The sequence below is a fragment of the Schistocerca piceifrons genome, chromosome 2 (genome assembly GCF_021461385.2).
Source record: "Schistocerca piceifrons isolate TAMUIC-IGC-003096 chromosome 2, iqSchPice1.1, whole genome shotgun sequence".
Taxonomy (NCBI): Eukaryota; Metazoa; Arthropoda; class Insecta; order Orthoptera; family Acrididae; genus Schistocerca; species Schistocerca piceifrons.
The window spans coordinates 561,072,907-561,093,299 of record NC_060139.1 but is presented as its reverse complement, the minus strand read 5'-3'; the positions used below and the strand labels follow the sequence as shown (position 1 = coordinate 561,093,299).

Sequence of the window (20,393 nt, the reverse complement as noted above, 5' to 3'; positions counted from 1 at the left end):
AAAAGCTGGTAGAAGCCGACCTCGGGGAAGATCAGTTTGGGTTCCGTAGAAATATTTGAACACGTGAGGCAATACTGACCTTAGGACTTATCTTAGAAGAAAGATTAAGGAAAGGCAAACCTACGTTTTTAGCATTTGTAGACTTAGAGAAAGCTTCTGACAATGTTGACTGGAATACTCTCTTTCAAATTCTAAAGGTGGCAGGGATAAAATACAGGGAGCGAAAGGCTATTTACAATTTGTACAGAAAGCAGATGGCAGTTATAAGAGTCGAGGAGCATGAAAGGGAAGCAATGGTTTGGAAGGGAGTGAGAGGGGGTTGTAGCCTCTCCTCCGAAGCTATTCAATCTGTATATTGAGCAAGCAGTAAAGGAAACTAAAGAAAAATTCGGAGTAGGTATTAAAATCCGTGGAGAAGCAATAAAATCTTTAAAGTTTGCCAATGACATTGTAAATCTGTCAGAGACAGTGGAGGACTTGGAAGATCAGTTGAACGGGATGGACAGTGTCTGTAACTACCTTCTTTGGAGTTGGCATTAAGTCTTTCTTTCTGAAGTCCGAGTATTTCAACTTTTCACATAACTCACACAACAGGTGGGAAAGTTTCATCACGACTGGCTCTCCCAAGGACATTAACACTTCAGAGGAATGTCATCTACTCCAGGGAACTTTGGTCAGCTTAGTTCTTTCAGAGGTTAGTCAAACTCTTCTCAGAGTATCTCCCACATAATCTTTCCCCATTTCGCTTTGTATAATATTTTCTTTAAGTATGTTCCTCTTATACAAATCCTATACATATTCCTTTCAACTTTCCCTTCTTTGCTTAGCAATGGCTTGCCACCTGAGCCCTTTATATTCTTACAGGGCTTGAAATCCTGTTTTTGTTAACTAATTAGCAGTTCTGCTTCTGGCTTCCAAACTTCAGCTTCAAAAATTTGTTTGCTGTTCTGGAAAATTAATTTGGTTGGGTTGTCAGACTGCTAAATGCTATGCAAAATGTTTGTTAATGAGGATGAAGTAATTTTGTGTGTAGTGACTGAAAAGAAATTAACTGGATTAATCAGTATGTTTTAACTTCCTTTAATGAATTGGTAAGCATCATTTTTTTTTCTTTAAGAGAAAGAGTGTGTTAGCCCAATATGAGTGCTTATATGTTTAAGCACTCAATAAAATCCAACTGCTTGGCAACAATGCTATATCCTGTTCACATGATATCTTGCGAACCATGGATGAAGGGTATCAGACGGATGCCATATTCCCTGACTTCCGGAAAGCGTTTGACTCGGTGCCCCACTGCAGACTCCTAACTAAGGTATGAGCATATGGGATTGGTTCCCAAATATGTGAGTGGCTCGAAGACTTCTTAAGTAATAGAAACCAGTACGTTGTCCTCGATGGTGAGTGTTCATTGGAGGTGAGGGTATCATCTGAAGTGCACCAGGGAAGTGTGGTAGGTCTGCTGTTGTTTTCTATCTACATAAATGATCTTTTGAATAGGGTGGATAGCAATGTGTGGCTGTTTGCTGATGATGCTGTGGTGTACGGGAAGGTGTCATCGTTGAGTGACTGTAGGAGGATACAAGATGATTTGGACAGGATTTGTGATTGGTGTAAAGAATGGCAGCTAACTCTAAATATAGATAAATATAAATTAATGCAGATGAATAGGAAAAAGAATCCCGTAATGTTTGAATACTCCATTAGTAGTGTAGAGCTTGACACAGTCATGTTGATTAAATATCTGGGCTTAACATTGCAGAGCGATATGAACTGGGACAAGCATGTAATGGCAGTTGTGGAGAAGGCAGATAGTCGTCTTCGGTTCATTAGTAGAATTTTGGGAAGATGTGGTTCATCTGTAAAGGAGATCGCTTATAAAACACTAATATGACCTATTCTTGAGTACTGCTCGAGCGTTTGGGATCCCTATCAGGTCGGATTGAGGGAGGACACAGAAGCAATTGAGAGGCGGGCTGCTAGATTTGTTACTGGTAGGTTTGATCATCACGCAAGTGTTACGGAAATGCTTCAGGAACTCGGGTGGGAGTCTCTGGAGGAAAGGAGGCGTTCTTTTTGTGAATCGCTACTGAGGAAATTTACAGAACCACCATCTGAGGCTAACTGCAGTACAATTTTACTGCCATCAACTTATATTTCACGGAAAGACCACAAAGATAAGAGAGATTAGGGCTCGTACAGAGGCATATAAGCAGTCATTTTTTCCTCGTTCTGTTTGGGAGTGGAACAGGGAGAAAAGGTGCTAGTTGTGGTACGAGGTACCCTCCGCCATGCACTTTATGGTGGATTGCGGAGTATGTATGTAGATGTAGATGTATATCAGACTAATTTGAAAATTGTTATGCTTACCCACTTTCAGTGGTAAGGGCTTCGCTAATTAAACCTGGTGAACTTTTTTTTGTCATTTTTATGTTGAGTATTAAGAATGTGTCTTTACTCATTAGCAAGTATTCTAGCTATAAAGTCCCCAAAACATTAGCGAAATAACATTTAACTAGTTATTGCTCTGAACATTTTCCACAATGAGCATGACTTAGGTGGGTGTAACAACACAGTTTCACGTACATAGTAATTGGTGTGCGTTAAGATTTTTTAACTTCGTTTCTTGGACAATCTTTCCCTTCTCCTCTTAACATTTACTGATGTCAAAAAAAAAAAAAAAAAAAAAAAAAAAAAAAAAAAAAAAAAAAAAAAAAAAAAAAAAAAAAAAGAATCATACTCTCATTTTAATAAAAATATTTTGAGGATACTGTTAACTTTACTTCATTGTGCTCACAAAATCTAAACAGCTCATTTAGAGGAACAATTAATGTAGACTGCAGAACAATTGATGGTGTGGCAACTGATACTTTTCCGGACTATCAAAATCAGTTCTGGCCTTACAAACAAACAGTAAAACTTCTTTTTCATGTTTCTCAAGTTGTGTTCCTTGTAAATTTTGTGAATGTAGAAATGGAAAACAGCCCTAGCAGCGCAAGAATGCTAGTGTGGTAACAGACTAACAGTTACGCAGTGCCTTAGTGTTGTAATGAGCGCTGAACACTAAAATACTCAATGCACCACTTTGTCTTCCCCGATACAATGACTTCACAACCTATTTTTCTCCAAAGCAGAATCTCTGATATAGTTTTTTAAAAAATATTCAACACGTGTTTCAGGCAATGAACAGTTGACATTTAAATCTAGGCTTTCATAATTTCCTGCCTTTTTCTAAGTAGACTCAATTTCCCACATGAATTTCAGATGTTGCATAGAAACCAACATTCTGTCTACCTTAATGTCACTATTTTTTGTCTGTAAAATGAGAGATATCTTCTTGTTTTTATTATGCCAGTGTGAGCTTGGTGATACTTTACAACGTTTTTCCGTTTCTTTCTGGTGAACCTAAAAACTGAATGCATCTTCATTTTTCTGAGGATGTATCTGAACATTTATGAAAAGAGAGAGAAATACCTTATTTAGTGCCAGAGATAAGTAGAGTTTGTTAACTTTTATTTGCTTAACTACATAGGTAATTATTAATCATATGCACTGGCTACACTCCACAGTTCTGAACAGCTGTTTCTATCTAGGCTAAACATTGCTCTTAGGTGTGTATTTCCTCTTAATTTCAATTATTAAAATAAAGTGTAGTTGTTTCTATTTAAATCTGTCATAATATCCCCTACGTTTCTAGCAATTGTACACAGAGAAAGCTTTTGACAATGTTGACTGGAATACTCTTTCAAATTCTGAAGGTGGCAGGGGTAAAATACAGGGAGCGAAAGGCTGTTCTCAATTTGTACAGAAACCAGATGGCAGTTATAAGAGTCGAGGGACATGAAAGGGAAGCAGTGGTTGGGAAGGGAGTGAGACAGGGTTGTAGCCTATCCCCGATGTCATTCAATCTGTATATTGAGCAAAGGAAACAAAAGAAAAATTTGGAGTGGGTATTCAAATCCATGGAGAAGAAATAAAAACTTTGAGGTTCACCGATGACACTGTAATTCTGTCAGAGACAGCAAAGGACCTGGAAGAGCAGTTGAATGGAATGGACAGTGTCTTGAAAGGAGGATATAAGATGAACATCAACAAAAGCAAAATGAGGATAATGAAATGTAGTCGAATTAAATCAGATGATGCTGAGGGAATTAGATTAGGAAATGAGACACTTAAAGTAGTAAAGGAGTTCTGCTATATGGGGAGCAAAATAACTGATGATGGTCAAAGTAGAGAGGATATAAAATGTAGACTGGCAATGGCAAAGAAAGAGTTTCTGAAGAAGAGAAATTTGTTAACATCGAGTATAGATTGAAGTGTCAGGAAGTCTTTTCTGAAAATATTTTAATGGAGTGTAGCCATGTATGGAAGTGAAACATGGACGATAAATAGTTTAGTCAAGAAGAGAATAGAAGCTTTTGAAATGTGGTGCTACAGAAGAATGCTGAAGATAGATGGGGAGATCACATAACTAATGAGGAGATTCTGAATAGAATTGGGGAGAAGAGAAATCTGTGGCACAACTTGACTAGACGAAGGAATCGGTTGGTAGGGCATATTCTGAGGCATCAAGGGGTCACCAATTTAGTATTGGAGGGCAGCGTGGAGGGTAAAAATCGTAGAGGGAGACCAAGAGATGAATACACTAAACAGTTTCAGAAGGATGTAGGTTGCAGTAGGCACTGGGAGATGATGTTTGCACAGGATAGAGTAGCATGGAGAGCTACATCAAACCAGTTTCTGGACTGAAGACCACAACAACAACATCCCGCACCATCATGACATGCTGGTGGCAATTTTAATTTCAAGAACTTACCAATCTAGATGCCAAAAACACTCTCACCAATACATAACCACAATTTTTCTTAGTTTACAATACTCACTGACAACTTCTTCTTCTTCGCCTGTATGTACTATTATAGCATCAGGCAAGGGGATAACTGGTTCAAAGTGAGGATCATGGACACTACTACTAGCTGCTGCTGTTTCCTCATCACTCGCTTCTTCCTCCGCAGCGGAATCAGGTGAGACCGATTTCTGTTGATATGAAGCTTCCAACCTCTGAGGTGTCTGTTTCTTCAAGCCACCAAAAACAGTAGAACCAGCACCCTCCCATCTGAAAGTTGACTCAGTACCTAGAAGATGGATAGATATTTATTACTTAACATGCACAGGTAATGACTGAGTTGTTAAAGCAACCCCACGAGTGATAGGTATTCTACAAAACTACTGATTTAGAACAAAATACTCCCTACATAATAACTAATCAAATTAAAAAACCACACACTATTGAATAAAACAATTTTAAAATGTCGTGAAGCTGTCATTTTCACTATCAAGAGTTTAAACTTAACTCCCAGTGTTTTGAAGATTAATAAAGTAAGATATAACTAAACAATGGAAATTCCAGGTCAGAATAGCAACAATATTATGAGAAGGACAGATTGCTACTCATGACAGAGACGGCATGTTGAGTTGCAGACAGGTACAAGAAAGATTCTTACATAGTGAGCTTCCAGCCAAAGCCTTCCTCTGAAAGGAAACACATCCACAAAAGTCAGCACACCTTACACATGCATGACCACTATCCCCCCCCCCCTCCCACACACACACACACACACACACACACACACACACACACACACACGTGTGTCTCCTTCTGAAGAAAGGAAAAGTAATATAAATTATTTTATACTTAACAAAACCAAACATTAGGGCCCCTGTTTCAGTTTAAAATTGGAAGGCCACCCAACTGGTGATCATTATTGATGCCTCATGTAGGACTGCCTGCAGAAGTTTATGACTTTGAGGCTCATTCTGAGAGGAATGCAAAAAATTTATTTAATCGCTTCCTTTTTTTGATCAGTGGTTTCTGGGAAATGTGGGTACACATTTTCAGAGAGGGCGACGGAGGGAGGGGGCGACGGAGGGAGGGGGCGACGGAGGGAGGGGGCGACGGAGGGAGGGGGCGACGGAGGGAGGGGGCGACGGAGGGAGGGGGCGACGGAGGGAGGGGGCGACGGAGGGAGGGGGTCGTCTCAGCTATTTGAGATGATCTGTAAATGTTATGTCACTGTGGACTGTCCTGCTACAGCCATACACATTGATTCTATTTAACTTCAATAAATAAATAAAAATAAAATATTAAATTCCATATAATGTGTGTCCAATTTTTATTAGTCACACAGATGCAAAGGGTTGCAGAGAAGTTTTCATTTTGCATGTCGGTACTCCATCTGCTATGGGTTTATTTACCAACTGTCATTTTTGTTTTGAAGTTAAAGTTGTGAAGTTTTGCCACGTTTATGAAACTGAATTTTTCCAAGTGCAATTGATTGTTAGCCCATTCTACCATATCATTTCAGCATGTCTCTTACTTTTGAACACAGAAAATGCTGATATGTTGTTTGTGTATGGGTTTTGTAATAGAAACGCAGCTGCTACTTTTAGAAAACACGGTAGACAATTTCCTAATGCCCACTACCACAAACAGGAATGTTTACTCACATTCTTGCTAAACTGCATGACACTGTTGAAGTGCTCAGCAGTCATATTTCTTCTGCAAATCAATGGAGTGTGGATGAAGAAGAAGAAGAAGAAGAAGAAGAAGAAGACATTGTTCAGTTGACAGAATGTAGTCCCTAAAACAAACACAAGCAGAATTTCTAAATGTAACCATGATCCACAAACAAGAACATGGTTTACATGCATGATCCCCGTCATCATCATTTGAAACGGATTCATCATCTTCAAGGAGGAGATGAAGGTATAGCATTGGGATTTTGTTGTTGGCCAATTGCAAATCACTGAGTACTCCTATTAATATTGTTTGCTGATGAAACCACTTTCACTTCTGACAATACCAGTAACACACTTAACTCACATTGGTGGCCCCACAAAACCCAATACGCATTTATCGAGACATTTTCAAGAATGTGTGTCTGTAAATATGCTGTGTAGACGACTGATATGAAAACGAACTTCCAGAATTACTTGAGTTCCTTAGGCTAAAGGCAGGGTTATGTTTTAGCAGCATGATGGAGCCCTTGTACATTCTAGTCGTCAGGTGACATAATCTGGATCTAACATTCTCTGGAAGATGGCTTAGCAGAAATGGTCACTTCCTGGCCAACAATGCCTTCAGACTGAAGTTTAACGTATCACTTTGGTGAAGTGATGTGTTGCACGAGCATTCTTCAAACTGATGAATGATGATCACCATTAAAAATATATATATATTTATAACATACTGGACATTCTATTGTATGGATGTATGTTTTGTTTATGCAAATGTATCATGAGATGAATGGACACAGCGTACTTGCAAGCCAGGATGATAAACATTGTACCCCATTTGCGGTACCTGCTGGCCGAGAATGTTATTCCATATCTTAGGTTTCTGCCTTGGAGATACAGCTTAATTTTTGGACTTTGTCCTCATCAATGTTTCTGTGATGCTCTGAATAATGTACTAACTTTGAAACATAGTTATTGTGAACAAGAGTACAATATAGAAATGATGTAAATGAGAAGCATTGCATTTATTTCAAGAGTTCGATGTTGGAATTTTAACTTCCAGCAGTAACTGCAGCACTTTGAGGAAAGAAGTTTAATCGTAAGAGGTTGATGAGTGTGCTGAAATAATATGATGAGCAAAATTACCATTTTGGAGACTGGCCAAAAGGAAGTATATTGGGTCTAGGAAACTGGCCACTTATCTCTTTATTTAAAGCATTACTGGAACATGTGTAATTGATGTACCATCTAGATTAATATACACTAAAAAAGGGCCATGCTTCAAGGTTTATTTTTCATAATTAGTAAGTTCTTTGACAGATAACAAACTTTAAAAAAAATTGACAAGAAATCTAGCTAGCCTCCCAAGAGTGAGGTGAGTACTGAGCAATTTCTTGCTCTTGGGCTTCGAAAATTTCTTGCCCCACTCAACAAATTAGACATATTTGTAGCAGAATTACAGCAAACTGCAAAATCTAACGAGTACAAGCATTAAGTTATGTCAATATGACCTTATTGTTTCAGCCATTCACAATAGCAGCTGTTATGTCTGCTAATGTTTCTTTCGAAATAATTCTAGAAATTGACAACAGGAAACACCACCAGTCAAGGGGCAGGTTGCCCCTTGACTGGTTCTCGTACTACCAGAGTCCAGTTTTTGAGTGATAGTTGGCTTGCATGTCGAGAAAATCACGACACTAACTATAACCAGGTGCAGTCTTTTCCAAAAAGTTATGGTATGACGTATGTTTGAGCTGGGTCTCTAAAGTGTTAATAACAGAATGCCTTAGCTCCCAATAAGACTTTACTTCGCTACACAGTATCATGGTACAGAACCAGTGGAACATGCCCTGGTTTCTGCCTGTCAGGGGTGGTTGAAAGGTGAAGTCAACAATGAGAAAGTAAACACACTACATGTACTGGTGTTCTGGATTATGAATAGAAAAGTTTTCCTAAGAGAATGTCAAGACAAACTTAGAACAGCTATACGTGGTGTTGTTGAAAGAATTTTAAAGTGTGCTGAAGTCCAAGGTGAAATGTATGATACTAAACTTAGCTTACTTGCCTTTGCTTAAACACCTTCAGCGAATATTTGGGCTACATTGTAAGAGATGTATCTCTGTAACTAATAAAAGCTGGACACACATTATAAGGAATGTTTTAACTGAATATATCTATACTAACCCCTCCTAAAACATTTAATGTTTCACTGAAACACCTTGTATATGCTGCTTCAGCCTGACAACATCTTCAAGCCACGAGGCAGCTTATGACCACAACACAGCCTTATATGGGACACTGTGCAGCTGTTGGCAGTCATATTCTACACACACTTCAGCTAGGTGTAGACACACACACACACACACACACACACACACACACACACACACACTTCATCCTCTACTACAATAAATATAAACTGTAATTGTGGATAATATGTGGTTATAAATATCACAAATTTATTTATTTATCCCTCACAAGAAACTGGGATTTTATTTTTTGAGATATCAAAACGGACTTTTTCTAATAATGAATAAAAAGTTAGGAATGTGTAACTTACTATGAACAGCATAGTGAAAAATAGTAGGAGAACACGGACTTGGGCAAAGGAGTGAAAGAGGAAGCTACCTAGTAGAGTTTTACAAAGGGCATTATTTAATCATCACTAAAATATGTTTTAAGAAGCATGAAAGAAGGCTGTATATGTGGAACAGACCTGGGGACACTAGAAGGTTTCAGATTGATTATATAATGGTACAACATATTTCAAAATCAGATTTCAAACTTTAAGACATTTCTAGTGGCAGAAGTGGCCTAAACATAATTTATTGCTTATAAATTATAGATCAGATCTGAAGCATTTGCAAAAAGGTAGGAAATGAAGGAGATGCGACCTGGATAAGTTGAAAGAACTAGAGGCTGCTGAGAGTTTCAGGACTAACATTAGGCAACAATTAACTGAAAAAGAGGAAATGAATAGAACGGAAGATAAATGGATAGCTTTGAGATATGAAATTGTGAAGACAGCAGACGATCAAATAAGTAAAAAGACAAGACCTGATAGATATCCTGAGATAACATGAGATATTGAATTTTGACAAGAGAAGATAATAATAAATGCAACAAACTAAGCAGACAAAGAGGCATACATCTAGAAGCAAGACTTGACAGAAAATGCAAAACAGCCATACAGGAATGGCTAGAGGGCGAAAATAGGGCTGCAGAAATAACATGCACGATTAGGGGAAAGATGGCTGCTGCCTACAGGAAAATTAGAGAGACCTTTGGAGAAAATAGAAGCAGCTGTATGAATATCAAGCTCTCAGATGCGAATCGAATATTGAGCAAAGAAGGGAATGCTGGCAGACAAAAGAAGTATACCTGAGAGCTATGCAGGGAAACACACTTTAAGGCAATATTATAGAAATACAAGAGGACATAAATGAGGAGAGGAGAGGAGATATGATACTGCTACAAGAATTTAACAGACCACTAAAAGACATAAGTCAAAACAAGTGCCCCAAAGATGATGGACATTCCCTAAGAACAACTGATATTCTTAGGAGTGCCAGCCGCCACAACAAAACTATTACACCTCATATTCAAGAAGTATGACACAGATGAAACACTCTCAGAATTCAAGAACACTTTAATAATTCCAATTCCAAAGAAAGCAGGTAGTGATAGGTGTGGATATTACCTAACTATTAGTTTAATAAACAACAATTGCAAAATATTTCTATAAAGTATTTACAGAAGAATGGAAAAACTTTTACAAGCTGACCTCAGGGGAGATCAGTTGGGTTCAAGAGAAATTTAGGAATACGTGGGGGAATAACGATTTTTAGGAATACGTGGGGGAATAACGATTCTACGTGTTGACTGAGTAGGTAAGTTGAAGAACGGCAAACCTACGTTTATAGCATTTGTAAATTGAGAAGCTTTCAAGAATGTTGACTAGACTACAATCTGTAAGTCTGAAGTTAGCAGTGACAAAATCCAGGGAGCAGAAGGTAATTTATAATTTGTACAAAAACCATACTGCAGTTCCACAAGTCTAAGGACACGAAAAAAGAAGCAGTAATTGAGAAGGTTGCAAGACAGGGTAGTAACCTACCCCCATGTTATTCAATCTGCACATTGAGTTAACAGAAGAGGAAACCAAGGAAAGAATTGGAAAGGGCATTTAAGTTCATGCAGCAGAAGTAAAAACTTAGAGGTTTACTGTTGACAATGTAATTCTGTCAGAAATGGGAGGGGATTTGGAAGAGCAGTCGAATGGAATGGATATTGTAAGATGAACAACAATAAAAGTAAAACAAGCATTATTGAATGTCATCTAAGTAAGGCACTGCTGAGGGTATTAGATCAGGAAGGGAGACACAAAATGTGGTAGGCGAGTTTTGCTATTAGGGTTAGCAAAGGTAACTGTCAATGGCTGAAGTAGAAAGGATATAAAATGCAGTCTGGCAATAGCAAGCAATGTGTTTTTGGCAAACAGAAACTTCCCAACACTGTGTTTAAATTTAAATGTTAGGTGTATTTTCTGGAGGTAAAGGAAGGATCAATTGGTAGGACACATACCAAGACATCAGAGAATAATCAGTCTGGTAACAGAAGGAAGTAGGAGGGATAAAAATTGTTAAGTAAGACCTAGGAATGAATGTAATAAGCAGGATCAAATGGATATAGGTTGTGGTTATTATAAAGAGATGAAGGTTGCACAGGATATGCAAAAGTGGAGAGTTTCAGCAAATTAGTCTTCAGACTGAAGACGAAAACACCACCAACCACCACCACCACCTCCCCCAATTAATACATGCAACTCAAATAAGAATATTTATTACCTGGTTGCTGTTCCTGTGGCTTTATTTTTGAAGCAAGGTCTGCAAACGTGATGGTCAACTGCACTGAAGAGAATAGACCTTCAGGCTTCAAATTCTCCTCCAATTGCTTTCCTACTGTTCTGTGTTTTTCATCTGGTTGAAGAATACTGTGTGAAGGTTCCATCATGGTTTTCAAATCTGTGCTTTCAGTGGCTGATGATCTCAATATACTTTCAGTTTGAAAGGGTGCAGTAAATCCAAATCCTGGTGTCTTTGAAACTTTGGGCTCACAACCAAATTTACTTGTTGGGCCAAAATTGAACATAAGGGGCTGGTCCTGCACAGATTTTGCCTGACTAGATGGAGGAAAAAGAGTAAAGAGTGGGGCATTGGAACAACTTTCTACCTTTTGCCCCTGTGAACCAAACAGTGAAGTTCCAGTAGCTAAATTACTGATCTGTTTTTCACTTTCAGATGAACGTCCTGGAGTTTTTCCAAACTCTGGTGTGGATATAGCAGCTTTCTCTGCAACAGTGTTTGTTGCAACAAGTGACGCCACCCCAAATTTGTTCTCGGCATCCAATGAACCTGTCTGATCAATTGTTATATTTTTTGCATCACCTGCAGCCATTGCAGGACTTGTGAAAACTGCTGCTGTGTTCCGGGAGAACCATGATGGATTGGTTGTTGTAGTAGACTGACCGAAAGTAGGATTGAAAGAAAATGTCGGAGGCTGCAAAATACCACTGCCCATCTTGGGTTTGATCGGTGTGGCATTAGAAGTAATTTGCTTATTCTTATCCTCTGTATTATCGTCAACTGTACCAGCTGTTTTCTGTCCAAGGGCAGCCAATGAAAAGTCACCTGAACAATTAGGTTTATGCGCAGACGTGTCCACATTTGATGATTCTGCCCCTCTTTCTCCATCTGACTGTAAAAGAAAACAGATGTCAGAAATAGCAAATACAAGAAAACTAATTAACATTAATCGTTTCAAAATGACGTTAGTCGTCGTGCCATTTGCCTACTTGTCATTTACAATGAATAATATTAGACTAACAGATAAGTAACAAGGAACCTTGAGAAACTTTAGACAGGAGATAAATGAAATAGAGCAACACAACAATTTCCTACTTTTATAATGCTGTCTATTGAAACGTGAAGTTCAAAAATGCACACAGTTTTTGGTAGTCAAATGTAGCCTTGTATACCAAGTATAGATAATTTTATTTATCTGACACGATGAAAATACATAATGTTCAGAGATTTAAACATTTGCTTCACACACAAAAGGCAGCATTAATGTTTGGTTTCTAGTTATTAGTCTACCACTACTTTCCGATCATTTATCAACTAAGCAGATATTTTATGAGAAACTACTGAATTTTACTAACATCAAAGAGTCAGTATGATATTTGCAAGAAGTGTAAGCCTTGCTTGTGTCGTATTTTGATTAAATTATTCACATACCTCTGAAGCTTCATCATCTTTACAGCCTGGACATCCTGGACAGCCTGGTTTTCTTCGATATGCATAAAAATTTGAAGGCAACATCAACCTTTCTGCCTCTGCTTTCTCTTGCTCAGTAACTGCTAATTCGTATATCACCTCTGGTGAATCTGAAATGGAAGTATATTATCTCTGTAACATTATACTTCTCACTTGTATCCAAGCAGTGAATGGATTCTTTGCACAAACAATGAAAGAATTATGGGATTTCTAGAAAAGGATGCTTACACATTAACTTACACCTGATATGCTCCATAAAACCAATCACATTCTTATAATATCTTTAATATTACATAACAATGTATTTATATCAAACCAATGGATACTCTAACAACATTCCAAGAAGCAGGAAACATATCTGTACTAATAGTAATGTAGTGATGGTAATAGCCGTCAATAATACTAAGATTCCATTGTAAACAAAGTTTAGATGGATGTACACTGAAAAGCCAAAGAAACCAGTAGACCTGCCTAATATTGTGTAGGGCCAAGCAAGCACGCAGAAGTATCGTAACATGACGTGGCATGCACTCGATTAACATGTGAAATAGTGGTCCAGCATTGAAATCTACAGCAATTTGCAGAAGCGTTGCACTTCTGTCACATTGAACTATTGGTCTCATTCTTGCAGGACCTTTTCCCGGCCGGCAGCGACGTCAGATTTGATGTTTTCTTGATATTCACAGTACATTCATGAAATGGTTGTATGGGAAAAATCCCCACTTCATTGCTACCTTGGAGATGCTGTGTCCCACCGCTCGTGTGCCGATTACAACACTACGTTCAAACTCACTTAAATCTTCATAACATGTCACTGTAGCAGCAATAACCGATGTAACAACTGTGCCAAACACTTGGGGTCTTATATAGGTGTTGCTGACCTCAGCACCATATTCTGCCTGTTTACATCTCTCTGCATTTGAATACGTATGCGTACATCACTTTCCCAGTGTAGGTAGTCAAAATAGTGGACAGAGTATCTTTAGTCAAATGCCTAGCTCTGTCTAACACTACTCATTTCTTACACTCCTGACCACCTACATACCAAGCCGTAACGGGAGGTCTGAGTGAGTAAAAGAAATGCTGTCTTCATTCCCAAGTCTTATTTGTATCCGCAAATATTAAAGTCTTGTAAACCACTGTCGTCCTTTCAGTATACCGAAGCGCTGATGGATGGATTGCACTTGTACTGTATTTTTATCTGTTATAATTTATGTTCCACTAACTACAAATGTAGAACCTAGTCATTAACACATTTAAATAAAACAAATTTTGCATGTTACTGACCCATTCTGTAAGTTACAGATTTTTGACACGCACTGCGTAACATTGGGAAGTCAAATGAAGTTGTCACAAGTCGCCACATACTGCATACTGTGAAATTTTTCTGACAGTTATGTTTATTTAATACACATTAACTCAAAACAACAACAATACTAAATTACTGTAACACGCTACATTTCTCAATGTAATGTATGTTGCATTGTGTATTTGTTAATACATTTGAGAAATGTTTGGGATTAGCTAAGCAGTTCCAAACTTTTGAGAGACCATTACCGATGAATAAGAACACACAGAAACCAATACCTTTAACAAGGTTTAGCATCTAACTAAAGTTTAGATTAGAATTATTTTTAACTTTTCTATTTTTAAAATTACAGAAAAATATATAATATTTCAATAACATTCAACATATAAAATTCACCATTTTTGTAAGGGATATCAAAACAAAACACAATGAAAGTTAATGAGAGGGTTGTTATTGCTTATTTTCACCAATCTATTTTATGAAACTTTCTGGCAGATTAAAACTGTGTGCCCGACCAAGACTAACAATGGGAGGCCGCCAATTGTGAAATTCAGATTCGATTCATACTGCGCATAATAAAAGCTCATGGCCAAAGGTGTAATGTGGCAAAGCACCAAGATGCACTTCTTAGCCGTTGTCGAGAAAATCGACAGTTAAAAGAAACTGTTGCCGTGAAATACTCTCTACGATTAGTAATTTTCTACAGCGTCGCAGTGGTACGCGCTCGGGTTCGTAATCCGAAGGTCACCGGATCGAATCTCGCGCCATGCAACATTTTTTATTATTAGTTTATTGTAATTCAAATTTATATATATATATATATATATATATAGTTATAATAGAGGGAAACATTCCACGTAGAAAATATATATCTAAAAACAAAGCTGATGTGACTTACCAAATGAAAGTGCTGGCAGGTCGACAGACACACAAACAAACACAAACATACACACAAAATTCAAGCTTTCGCAACAAACTGTTGCCTCATCAGGAAAGAGGGAAGGAGAGGGAAAAGACGAAAGGATGTGGGTTTTAAGGGAGAGGGTAAGGAGTCATTCCAATCCCGGGAGCGGAAAGACTTACCTTAGGGGGAAAAAAGGATGGGTATACACTCGCGCACACACAACACACAACACACAACACACAACACACAACACACAACACACAACACACACACACACACACACACACACACACACACACATATCCATCCACACATATACAGACACAAGCAGACATATTTAAAGACAAAGAGTTTGGGCAGAGATATCAGTCGAGGCAGAAGTGCAGAGGCAAAGATGTTGTTGAATGACAGGTGAGGTATGAGTGGCGGCAACTTGAAATTAGCGGAGATTGAGGCCTGGTGGATAACGGGAAGAGAGGATATATTGAAGAGCAAGTTCCCATCTCCGGAGTTCGGATAGGCTGGTGTTAGTGGGAAGTATCCAGATAACCCGGACGGTGTAACACTGTGCCAAGATGTGCTGGCCGTGCACCAAGGCATGTTTAGCCACAGGGTGATCCTCATTACCAACAAACACTGTCTGCCTGTGTCCATTCATGCGAATGGACAGTTTGTTGCTGGTCATTCCCACATAGAATGCGTCACAGTGTAGGCAGGTCAGTTGGTAGATCACGTGGGTGCTTTCACACGTGGCTCTGTCTTTGATCGTGTACTCTTTCCGGGTTACAGGACTGGAGTAGGTGGTGGTGGGAGGGTGCATGGGACAGGTTTTACAACGGGGGCGGTTACAAGGGTAGGAGCCAGAGGGTAGGGAAGGTGGTTTGGGGATTTCATAGGGATGAACTAACAGGTTACGAAGGTTAGGTGGACGGCGGAAAGACACTCTTGGTGGAGTGGGGAGGATTTCATGAAGGATGTATCTCATTTCAGGGCAGGATTTGAGGAAGTCGTATCCCTGCTGGAGAGCCACATTCAGAATCTGATCCAGTCCCGGAAAGTATCCTGTCACAAGTGGGGCACTTTTGTGGTTCTTCTGTGGGAGGTTCTGGGTTTGAGAGGATGAGGAAGTGGCTCTGGTTATTTGCTTCTGTACCAGGTTGGGAGGGTAGTTGCGGGATGCGAAAGCTGTTGTCAGGTTGTTGGTGTAATGCTTCAGGGATTCTGGACTGGAGCAGATTCGTTTGCCACGAAGACCTAGGCTGTAGGGAAGGGACCGTTTGATGTGGAATGGGTGGCAGCTGTCGTAATGGAGGTACTGTTGCTTGTTGGTGGGTTTGATGTGGACGGACGTGTGAAGCTGGCCATTGGACAGGTGGAGGTCAACATCAAGGAAAGTGGCATGGGATTTGGAGTAGGACCAGGTGAATCTGATGGAACCAAAGGAGTTGAGGTTGGAGAGGAAATTCTGGAGTTGTTCTTCACTGTGAGTCCAGATCATGAAGATGTCATCAATAAATCTGTACCAAACTTTGGGTTGGCAGGTCTGGGTAACCAAGAAGGCTTCCTCTAAGCGACCCATGAATAGGTTGGCGTACGAAGGGGTCATCCTGCTACCCATGGCTGTTCCCTTTAATCGTGTGTGTGTGTGTGTGTGTGTATAAACTATTAATGAATTGCTTATGCATGTTGGTGAAGACGGATTGCTCTCCAATTGTACCGCCTCCATTTTTTCGTTTGCTTAACAGGGTGTACCAAAGCTCTCTCACGTCCGCACTGATTTTCGAAGATGTTATAAGTTGCGCTAGGGACCGCACCTACAAGTTAGCAGGCAACTACGCTGTTATGCGGCGGCTCGTTTCGGTCCATTCAACATCTGTCCTTCAAGTGTAACGAGCGAGTAACGGAGTTTATATTTCATACCTGCCACAGCAAATTTGTGTTCATGGGGTTTCTATTCTAATTCGAAGGTTTGACTTACGCTATACGTATTCGTTTCGGAATATCGTTTCTACTTCTTCCGTTAACTATACGTGGTTAACGTTATAAAGCCAATTAACAACATTTGTGAAATCCAACTTTGTGTGCAGAAAACATAATGATGTTCGAAGTCGCCAGTTTTTCCAAGACAAACAACTTTCAACAAGTTATTATATGCATAATTGTTGCAACGGATCTTCATTATATATAATAGAGGGAAACATTTCACGTGGGAAAAATTATATATAAAAACAAAAATGAGGTGCCTTACCGAACGAAAGCGTTGGCAGGTCGATAGACACACAAACAAACACAAACATACACACAAAATTCAAGCTTTCGCAACAAACTGTTGCCTCATCAGGAAAGAGGGAAGGAGAGGGAAAGACTGAAGGAAGTGGGTTTTAAGGGTGAGGGTAAGGAGTCATTCCAATCCCGGGAGCGGAAAGACTTACCTTAGGGGGAAAAAAGGACAGGTACACACACACACACACACACACACACACACACACACACACACACACACACATCCATCCACACATACAGACACAAGCAGACATATTTAAAGACAAAGAGTTTGGGTAGAGATGTCAGTCGAGGCAGAAGTGTAGAGGCAAAGAAGTTGTTGAAAGACAGGCGAGGTATGAGTGGCGGCAACTTCTCGTTATCCTCCAGGCCTCAATCTCCGCTAATTTCAAGTTGCCGCCACTTGTGTGTGTGTGTGTGTGTGTGTGTGTGTGTGTGTGTGTGTGTGTGTACACACATTTGGAAAAAAAAAGGGTTGCATGGCGCGAGATACGATCTGGCGACCTTCGGATTACGAACCCGAGCCCTTGCCGCTGCGCCACGACGCTATAGAAAATTATTAATCGTAGAGGGTATTTCACAGCAACAGTTTATTTTAACTGTCGATTTTCTCGACAACAGCTGAGAAGTGCATCATGGTGCTTTGCCACATTACACCTTTGGCCATGAGCTTTTATTATGCGCAGTATGAATCGAATCTGAATTTCACAATTGGCGGCCTCCCCTTGTAAAACTCGGGACCTTTGCCCTTTGTAGGCAAGTGCTAGACCGACAGAGCTACCCAAGCACGACACACAACCTATCCTCACAGCTTTACTTCCGCCAGTACCTCGTCTCCTACTTTTCGAACTCCACATTCTGAAGTATTTCTTATGTTTCATCTCAGCCAATGCACATTATAAACTGTGTTCAAGTTAAACTGGTTCTTTGCATTTGTTTTTGTCGTCACCATAGCAGTAAATTCACTTTCCCTATAAGAAGAGTCAAACTGATGAACTTTTTCTTTGATGGATATTTATCACAAATCTTCCTAAAAATTGTTCCTAGTTCTGTTTTAGAGGAATCTACTTTCAGTGTGTATCTTCATTTACTCCACGAAATTCTGGTCCGACTTTAATGTCACATGTGAAAATATTCAGATTTCATTCATAGAAAATTGTTTTAAAATCCAGTTACTTGGCAAGTCTCCAGTTCAGGAAAATAACTGACGGAATTTACTAGCAATCGTAAGTGCTGACTTATTTAACGTGTGATGAACAATTTTCACTATTTGTGTTAAGTACCACTGTCAGTTCTGGGAATTTCAGCTGTGTGCTGGGAAAGCTCCTATCTGTGAAGAGAATGAACTTTATTACTATCTTCGTTACCTGAGTGAGCACATTCAGAAAATCAAGTGGAAGTGTTTCTGCTGCTAAAGTGAAAAGAAGCATAAACCAATGGCTGAATGTTGCATTTGGAGCAACTTCTTTCATGAATGTGTGGAATGCAGAGTGAACACCCAACATGGAAGGTGTTATCTGTATGTATACCTACCAACTTCAACAAGTGCATCTCACATTCCTCAACAAAATTTTTCAGTAATCGGAAAACTCCTATTCTTCTTTAACACTTGTTATCTTTTACATACTGAACATAAGAAAACAGAAGGGAACAAGATACAACAACCGTTGCAGTGCACAGAAATGAATTCTTACTTCATTGGGTGCCATGGCCAAAATACAAAAAGTAATGTCCCCAATAAGACTTCTGATTGTGTTGTTTGAAAGAGAGATCTTGTTTATCTTTTTCTTCTGTCACTGTCTAGAAACAGCATCACTGCATCTAGTAAGCAAGGCTTGATGGCAGCCTTCCTATTGTAGGATGTTCCTGGTTTTCAACAATTTGAAGAGTGATTTGGTACGGAGTTCAAATTATATCTTCAGTTGACTTCTTTTTGAAAAAGAAGTACTGTGAAAATTTAAGGCCATTAGTCAAGAATGTAACAACTGAATTAATAGCATTTACATTTTGTTACCTATGTTGTTTATGAATTTACTATGAAGCACCTTCATTAGCCTGAAGTCTCTTCATGTTTACTTGCTGCTTGTGCCATTTATTTAGCTACACATTGAAATAATCTCATGATGATCAATATAGTATTGCCATACTTTGTCCACTGCATTTTACCTCATAAACCTGAGGTATGTATTACCTGAGGAAGGAAAGATATGAACTGGTCAGGGTAGTAGCACCATATTTACATCCGAAAAAGACAGGCAGATATTATAAAAGCATATGATGCAGTGTTTTGAAGACTAGAGTGCACTGTGACACACAGCTGTGAATCACTGTCATACAGCTGCATCTGCATTACCACTTAAAGTCAACAACACTGACTCGAGTCTGTGATATTGCATCTTCAATCTGGTGCTTGCGGCACAGTATTTTACAGCTGTTTTAAATCCTACCCAAAATTGGTTTTCAAACTCAGTGTTGTGGGACATTGCAAGTGCGGATGCGTGTCACTGGCGAACGAATATCGCACTACACTGCCACGCAGAATACAGTGTACCACATAACTACATCCCAAATCTGTCAAATGACGACCCAGTGAATGCCAGTATTCACAGTGCAGCAGTCGATTCTCGTTAAGTATGATGTGAACCACACACAAACTGAACAACTCCAGATATTTAGAGAGAAAAATGGGAAGTATGGGACCCTATGAACAAAAATCATCACATAAAATAAAGGATGCTTGGCATTGGATCACAAATGGTGTCAGATACGAACTGCTGAAGTAAGAAACAATATGCAAACTTCAATAACAATCACTGAAATTCTGAATATCTCGAATAGATACAACAACTCACAAAGATATTTCCAGTGGCCAAAAAGCACAAAATTATGCCGCATTCTCTTCATGAGATACTGCAGATGTACAATTTGTGTCCATTACTGGTGGTTCAGAGACAACAGATAACCTGTCTTCGAATGACATTCGCCAAAAATTTACAAACTGTCCATTCTTGCAATCTAGCAGTTCACTGCCAAGATTATTTCTGCTGTA

At 39.2% G+C, this 20,393-nt stretch overlaps 1 protein-coding gene across 1 annotated transcript in view; it reads right to left on the bottom strand.

Moving 5' to 3' along the window:
* LOC124776581 (E3 SUMO-protein ligase RanBP2) overlaps positions 1–20,393 on the bottom strand; it is a 313,159-nt gene that overhangs the window by 33,126 nt on the left and 259,640 nt on the right. Inside the window, exons 26-28 of the mRNA XM_047251632.1 lie at positions 12,810–12,958; positions 11,361–12,270; positions 4,881–5,132 (exon numbers count right to left, since the gene is read on the bottom strand). Coding sequence (XP_047107588.1) covers positions 4,881–5,132; positions 11,361–12,270; positions 12,810–12,958 — 1,311 coding nt within the window. The remainder of the gene's footprint in view (positions 1–4,880; positions 5,133–11,360; positions 12,271–12,809; positions 12,959–20,393) is intronic.